Source organism: Triticum aestivum, chromosome 5B, assembly GCF_018294505.1.
Source record: "Triticum aestivum cultivar Chinese Spring chromosome 5B, IWGSC CS RefSeq v2.1, whole genome shotgun sequence".
Taxonomy (NCBI): Eukaryota; Viridiplantae; Streptophyta; class Magnoliopsida; order Poales; family Poaceae; genus Triticum; species Triticum aestivum.
This window is the reverse complement of record NC_057807.1, coordinates 632,420,408-632,428,937: the sequence shown is the minus strand read 5'-3', so window position 1 is coordinate 632,428,937 and position 8,530 is coordinate 632,420,408. Positions and strand designations below refer to the sequence as shown.

At 47.2% G+C, this 8,530-nt stretch overlaps 1 protein-coding gene across 1 annotated transcript; it reads right to left on the bottom strand.

Moving 5' to 3' along the window:
• Positions 1-4,679: 4,679 nt before the first annotated feature.
• LOC123113791 (vesicle-associated membrane protein 721) lies at positions 4,680-8,530 on the bottom strand. Its single transcript, XM_044535104.1, has 5 exons — positions 8,199-8,530; positions 6,403-6,544; positions 6,192-6,312; positions 6,048-6,110; positions 4,680-5,131 (listed from the first exon to the last, which is right to left on the bottom strand). The coding sequence occupies exons 1-5, from the start codon at positions 8,386-8,388 to the stop codon at positions 4,979-4,981; spliced, it is 669 nt and encodes a 222-aa protein (XP_044391039.1). The 5' UTR covers positions 8,389-8,530; the 3' UTR covers positions 4,680-4,978.

Genomic DNA, 8,530 nt, shown 5'->3' with positions numbered 1-8,530 from the left:
TCATTTCCAATCTTCTTGGCCTTTTTGCCTTTGCGACGACTTTCCGTGTCCTGCTGCGCCTCATCATCATCATCATTAGCGTGAAGCTCCTCCCTGGTGCCCATTGATTTCAAGTTTGCCCTTACTTTCGGCCCATCTTTAGTCCTCTCTGGCATGTTGAGCAGGGTACCAAGTAGACTCTCGCACACGTTCTTCGTGATATGCATGACATCAAGGCTGTGAGGCACACGGTGGATCTTCCAGTACGGCAAGTCCCAGAAAACAGACCTCGTTTTCCATACCTTCAGCAGCGGCTCTGGCGCCTTTCGCTTCTTTCCCGGCTCTGGCGCCTTTTGCTTCTTTCCCGGCAGTGGGCAATCTTTCCAATTTTTCAACAGCTCGTCTATTTCCTCGCCGCTTCTCGTATGCGGGCGTCTTCGGGGTTCGCTTTCACCATCGAACAGATCCTTGCGTTTTCTCCATGGGTCATTGTCGCGAAGCCACCTACGATGTCCCATGAACACGGTTTTCGAAGACCCGGGATCTCTATCTAGCTGGCGATACGTTGTGTCATCCATGCACCTGACGCATCCAGAAAATCCATGGACCACCTGCCCTGCGAGATATCCGTAACCGAGATAGTCGTGCACCGTCGTGAGCAGTGCGGTTCTCATAGGGAAATATTCTTTCTCTGCGGCGTCCCACGTATTGGCTGGCGTTTTCCACAGCGTGTCTAGCTCCTCTTTCAGCAGCCCCAGATACAGATTGATGTCGTTCCCTGGTTGTTTCGGCCCTTCAATTAGCATACCCATGTGAATGTACTTCCTCTTCATGCACAACTAGGGGGAAGGTTGTACATCCACACAAACACAGGCCAGGTGCTATGTGTGCTTCTCTGGCTGCCAAACGGATTGACTCCATCGGTGCTCGCGCCCAGCACGATGTTCCTTGGATCGTCCCCAAATTCTGGGTGTTCGAAGTTCAATGCTTGCCACTGGCTCGCATCCTTAGGGTGACTCAGCATCTTGTCTTTTTTATTTATCTCCGGATCATTTCCGTCATCTTCTCGCTTCTTCTCCTCCCTATCCGCGTGCCAACGCAGGAGCTTTGCTAGCTTAGGGTCCGCGAAATACCGCTGTAGACGAGGAGTGATCGAAAAGTACCACACCACTTTTCGAGGAGCTTTCTTCCTCTTCTTGTATCGAGTGACGCCGCACACCGGACATATGGTAGACTCCGCGTGCTCGTCCCGATAAATGATGCAATTGTTCATGCACACATGGTATTTCACGTGCGGTAAATCCAGAGGACACACGATTTTCTTCGCCTCCTCGAAACTGGTCGGGCACTTGTTCCCCTTGGGAAGACGTTCGTGCCAGAATGACATGTTCTCGTCGAAGCATGCGTCGGTCATTTTGTGTTTTACCTTCATCTCCAGAGCCATGAGCGTTACTTTCAGGCGGGTATCCTCGGGCCTGCATCCTTCATACAATGGAGTAACCGCGTCTATCTCCAGTTGGTCCAGCTTGGCTTTCTCTCGGGCGCAGCTCTTGCGTTATCCGTCTGCTTGAGAAGCAGCTCTTGAATATGAGGGTCCTGCACCCAGCCCATCCATGGTCCATCGTCATCTGCTCCGGCATCTTCATCTTCATGATCATGCCCTTCGTCTTGATCTTCCTCATCATCATGTCCGGCATCTTCTACATGATGACTGTATACTGCATCACCGTCGTGATCATGTCCTGGAGATTCTTCGTCTTCTCACCCGCCCTCGCCGCGGTGGTTGTCTTGTTGTCCTTCCTCATTTCTTGCCCGGCCCCCATGGATGACTTCATAGTCATCTTCATCACCTTGCCACCGATAGCCATCCATGAAACCATGCAAGAGCAGGTGGTCCCGCACCTGTCCGGAATTCGGGTCCGTAATAAGGCTCTTCAGCTTGCATCTTCGACACGGACATCTTATCTCCGTCTCGTTCTTTTGAAGCATCTCGGCCTTCGCGGAGCTCAAAAACCTATTCACGATGCCTTCGGTCATCATGTGGACCATGGTCGCCTGCGGGGTAGAGAAAAACGATATTTTAGAACCAAGAAAAAATTTGGCATGACTTTGCCTAAAAATAGGACCAAAAAGAATGCATAGTGCCAAATTCTCGCCGAAACGAAAATGAATCAACATTCCTGCAAAATATTGGCAACTATCGCATTTCAAATACCGGTATCTGCAAACACAAACATATATGCAACACCACAAACATACGTAAATCTAGCTAGGCCATAAAAAGTGCATGTGCACGTTGTTGGAGGGAGAAAAAAGTAGATCTACAACATAAAGAAAGCTTTCCCCTTACTTACCTATCAAAAAAAGGTAATTGAACCACTTAATTTGGGTGAATCTATGGTGCAAATGAGGTGAGGAGGAGGAGGCAGCCGAGACAAGCTTGGAGGAGGAGGTGGAGAGAACGAAATGGGGAAAGTGAGTGTGGTAGGTGGCTGTCCAAAATATATATCTGGTCTCAGGTTACTAATGGCGCACCACGTAAAAATGTGCCATTAGTAACTCTAATGGCGCACCTATTACGTGGTGCGCCATTACTAGTTTTGCAAAAAAAAAATGTTAGTAGTGGCGCACCGTGGATGTGGTGCGCCATTACTAGTTTGAACTAGTAATGACGCACTGTACCCAGATGCGTCATTACTAGTTTTGAAAAAAAAAGTAAAAAAAATTCTGTTAGTAGTGGCGCACAGAGTGTGTGGTGCGCCATTACTAGTTAAAACTAGTGATGACGCACTATGCCCTGGTGCGCCATTAATAGTTTTGGAAATAAAATTGTTAGTAATGACGCACCGTGTGTCTGGTGCGCCATTAGTAATGAGGACACTAATGGCGCACATGTATCTGGTGCGCCACTGCTATATAGCAATTGCGCACCACATACATGGTGCGTCATTAATGTCCATATTAGCTATAGCCCTTTTTCTAGTAGTGAGATCCTCGCCGCCACCTTCACCGGCGGCCGAGCGGCGAGCCGGCAGCCACCTCCGGTGGCGACGAGGGAGAGGAGAGGTGGGGGAGAGGGCCGGCGGCGGGCTAGGGTTACGCCGCCCGAGTCGCCCCTGCTGCCGGAGCGACGCGGGGGCCTCACGATCTACCAATCAGGAGATGATTTTGCTATACAATCAGGCAATCAGCTACACTATTAGCTTCCCTGAAGCATTATGTTACTTCATACTGGGGGAAGTCCAGGCCCATTTCCTTGCACTCAAAAAGAATTCCCGATTTCTGGCCGAAGAAAACTTCAAGGTTTTAGAGCCTCAACTGCGTTTGAGCTGTCCGATTCAATTTGTAAACTGTTACAGCCAATCTTAGCTGCTAAGTAGAATCCATTTCGAATAGCTATCATCTCTGCCGCATCCACGGAAGAAACATGAGGTATAAACCAAGATGCCGCAGCAATAAAATCGCCATGATCATCCCGTGCTACTGCTCCTGTGAGGGGCGGAGCTTGGATTGGGCCACGCCCGGGGCCCTAGGCCTGCTGCAGTATATGCTACAGTCTCACTATAGGGCCCAAAATGCAACAGTAACCGAAGTAAGTATTGTGCACGCCCCAGGCCCAGGCTCCCGGACCTGGGTCCTGGATCCGCCAGTCCCGCAATCATGTTCTCCGTGCTGAAGGATCGCAGCAGGCGGTGGGCGATATCACCGCACGGTCGTCCCACGCCGGAATAGCGTACACATATCCCTTGGACGTGGGCTGCGGACCAAGGGCTAGTTTGGTACGTGAACTGGTGTTTTTTTTTCCTGGCTGGAGCGTGTGGCTGGAAACTTCCTAGTAGTTGTCCTGAAAGTGCCTGAGTTGGCCTGGCCTGGAATTGCTTGAAGGTGGTTAGCCTGATGGAGAAGCCAGGCAAAGTGTGTTAGCCTGGTCCAGGCGTGCGATTTCAAATGCCTGAGGCCTGCCTGGGACTTTAAGTACAGAGTTAGGTACAGAAAAAGCTACTCCCTCCATTCCATAATGTAGTGCTTCATCTATTCACGTGTTTCAACTTTGACCGTAAATTTAACTATCAAGACCGATTGCGGCGGGAGCAAAAATTATATCAGTGAATTTGTATTCGAAAGAAGTTTTCAATTATATAATTTTTTCTCCCGCCGCAGTTGGTCTCGTTGGTTAAATTTATGGTCAAAGTTGGACCTCGAAAAGCGCGGGCGCACTATATTTTGGAATGGAGGGAGTACTACCCAAGCCTGTAGATGGCCCCACGAAATGATTTTTTTTTAATTCTAACAACAGCACCTATTAGGCCATGCTGCCTGACCAGGCAGCAACATACCTGATGTACACGTCCACGCCAGGCAGCATGTTTGCCCAGTCATGTAGCTGTGGACACAATCCAAACTAGCTCCAAATGTCCCTCAGTAACACGCCCATGGATTGCCGAACTTGCTATCAGACTGGCCTCTATTAACAGCAAACGGCCAAGGGATATGATCTCGAGCTACGCAAATAACCCGGGTGAATGCAGCAGAACGCAACAAGGTTTAGCTACGACACAGCAACGAAAGTGACACGACATATGAGAGCAACTGGCCAACGCATGACAGCCAACGCTAGGCTTGTCGTGGTCAGACAAGCACAAGCTCCAGCCCCCAACAAGAGGACAAAGGCAGACACACCCACACAATTCTGACTCTAATTAAGTAAATCTACTACTCATCATCATCATATAACAATAGAACAAAGGCGTCAAGATCCAAGCTATACATACATAGCGTCCAAAAATACACGACCCGCCGACCCAGCCACCACCCATCCAGCGGTAACCGAACATCCCAACACGACGACAACGAAAACACAGACCCACCCACAGGCACCACGGCCCGGGCCAGCGCACACTAAACAAGAAAAGAACTAAGCACCATATATATGGTTTTTGCTCGAATCAGCAGAGTAATATAGGGGCAGTTGAATGTGTCTCACGACCTCGACTTGTCCTCACTTCTTGCCGCAGTTGAATCCGTGGCACACCGACAGGATTATGATGAGGATGAGCGCGACGATGATGCCCAGGACGATCAGCTTGATCTTCATGTTTTGTAGCCACATCTTTCTCCTCACCTGTGTTCCTTGCTGCCTGAAATCTTGGGCCTGAAATTATGTAGACGCCGTTAAAGATCATAGAGAAACATATGTTAGGTGTACGGAACTTCATGATCAAACTTGAGTAGCAATATCATGTTATCCTTTTGCAACACCCAAAATTCAACATTAAGCAATGTTTTCGGCTCGCCAGAATCAGGCCAGGATGTTAAGATGACCCAAGTGCATCAGCCAGGAGGACATCAGCAAAATCAGAATTCTGATTCCCAAATTTAAGAACAGCGTTCTAGTTTTTTTGTGTCTTCTTATCATAAGACGCCAACTTGGAGATATAACTGGGCATTACCATGAGAGTAATAGCAGGACAAGACTTGAAACTCTTTTAGCAGAAAAGAACAGTTAATTTATCGCTACAGCAGAAAAATTAATGATCCGTTGTAATAAATCATATCAATTCCAGGTGACCTGAACAAATATGTAGTTGCTCTCACCAGGAAGATGGATATTCAATCACCTTAAGTCCTTATCAGCTATGGGAGAAAGAAGTTGGCAATTGATATAACCTAGGGAGGTCTCTAGTGATCCATAAGAAGTATTAGCCAGCCTTTTTTAGATTAAGTATTAGCCAGTTACGCATATACGGCCAAACTGATTTCAGGAAATACAGCCCTCACTAACACCCCATTAGTTTGAGCATATCAAGAGCACCTAACACAATAACTATTAAGTGTACCACCAGTAGTTAGCTTGACCACTTGACATAACTACAGTTTAGTATATAGCTGGATACCGGCTTAACTGCTTCAATTGTGACCTATCTGTACTCTTGCTAATATACAATAACAGCTTGGAACCAAGCTTATTATCCTGGTACTAATAATATATAATAACAGCTCGGAACCAAAGCCAATTAAAGTACAGTGCCCAGTACAGAGGGATAAAAGAATGTGTCAATTATTAAAACCTGTGAGCGGAGATTCTCTGTCTTGTCAACAAGCAGCTCAATCTTCTCCCCACGATCAAGAACCTGAATTTCAGAAGTAGAATAAGGATCAGAAACTTTCTCCAAATTATACCTTCGGTGTATCTGCAAAGTACAGAGATGTACCTTCTCAATGTTTTCCATCATCACGTTTTTGACTTCTGAAACTTGTGCTTGCACTTTAGCGAGCTTGTTTATCTCTTCAGGGTGGTCCACACAGTACTGCATGTGCTCCTTGAGTTTTGATCTACAAACAGTAAATATTCACACACAAAGTTAGCATAAATGGAAGGCCATATATTATAAATAGCCCCACACTGGCAAAAAACACACGTACCCAAACTCTCTGTTCAGGCTGCTTGGTGCAGCAGTAGCAGCTTTCCCGCCAGCATATCTCTTGCTGAAATCATCCTTAACCCGAACCAAGAAAGCAATTGGCATCTGTTGCCCCACTGATTCAACGGCAACCACGCAGTATGCTGCAGAAGAAAGCATGATGTCAGCATCGTAGTTTTTGACTTGGAAGTTAGCAACACCAACAAATGAAATATAGTGCTCTGGAATTATAATTCAACCAAGGAGAGAAACAAGCATTATCTTCGTTTTTAAAGAAGTGCTATGTCTGCAAAAAATCAGTTGCTTAATATATTTGAACAGTAGTTCCTTCATCAATTTTTTCCAGCACTATTGTCACTGCTATAAGCAATGTGTCATTGGAAAAGGGGGTTTGAAGGAATTGTGCATTAAAATTCACATGGTAGCACTAGAAAAAAGAAACGCAGCAATATAACAAAATTAATCGGTAATGTTAATTTCCACTACATCATCACATCCGTCTTCTACTACCTCAGTACACAATCAGTTGTGACTTTTTGACTTTAACTAATGAAGGTTTCACAAATGTTAAATTTGAACATAATCATGTAATGTATGAAAAGTATTGCCAGATTGGTAATGAGATGTACTCTACTGATACTATACACTTAAAAAAATGCTTCTGTGCTCAGTAAAATGCTACGATTGAATATTCATAAGTAGAAGCCAAATGTCAGAACTAAATATGGATTGAGAGAGCATTATAGTTTCCACATTAATCCAAATCTCGAAACAGTTTTTAAAGCTTCCACTGGGCATGTGCGACAAAAGCAATGACCAGTATTGTTGCAAAGTGCGAAAGGCTACACTTAACTAACAAGTGCATCCAATGTACAGTCCAATCAGAGAGGAACATCTATGTGAATTGATTTTGCATAAATACCATGCAAGGGAATATTCATTCTTAAGGTGCTTGCAGATCAATGCTCGAATACTTTTGCGGTTGTGAAATGCTTATACAAACTTAGATGCTTATACAAACTCAAAAAGATCAAGGGTATGAAAATAGCATTATATACCCACACCCATTAGAAAACTCGGAAATGCTGATACATCCATATTACTTTTAATAGATTAAGGGGCGTTGCTTATCTGGAAACCTATACCATGCATAAATATACGCTGCCGTTTGCTACACAGGTCTAGCAAGCCAGCAATGAACCATCTACCCTTCTACTATAAATAGATATCACGGCATGGAAGCAACAAATGAACCGCCAAATTATTTAGGATAAATATGTGCTGGCATTTGATGCACATGCCTAGCAAGCCAGCAACTAACAGTCTGTCCTCTACTATAAATAGCACTGATATCCAGAGGCGGCACCATGTACTGGATTATTTTACTGCTGATGTCGGCCATTGCAGCTGTGATACAACGACTGCCCCATAGGCGTGTGAGAAGATTAGCAGCCACAATATTGACTGCATAGCACGATATTGACCAAGTATCACCGAACTCGAATTGACCGATACCCAGCGTGCGACCAACTAAACTAGAAGCCTAGTACCAAGCCACGGGAGCAACAACCTCCCGCACGAAGTTCGCGCAGCAACACGCCGATCGGCAGCAGCAATCGAAACGACCCGGCCGCAAATCCAGCAAATCCGCGAGATCTACGCGCGGCGAGCCCAAATCGAGCGCGCGCCGCGCCAGATCCGCGCGGATCAGATCACGCCCGCGACGAACCGGGCGGAGGGGAGCAAGGATCGGGCGGGCGGAGCGGAGGGGCGGGGAGGGGAGGCGGGGCGACTCACTGAAGCCGTCCTCGACGAGGTAGTTGAAGGTGTGGCCGTCGCAGTTGTAGGTGAACTTGTTGTTGCTGGCCGGGAGCTTGACGAGGCACTGGGAGGCGATGGTGGTGAAGTTTCCGGTGAACTCGGTGTACTCGGCAAGCACCACCGTGCCGCGGGCCACGAACGCGTAGATCAGCGACTGCTGCCCCATGGCTCCGCCCGCTCGCTTCGCCCGCCTCTCCGCTCGAGCTCGCCGCCGGTGGGGGAGTTGGGGGGCAGCCGGATTGGATCTCGGCGAGGCTGCTGCGGGAGGGGAGGGGGGAGGGGGAGGGGAAGGGGGAAAGGTCGGTTTC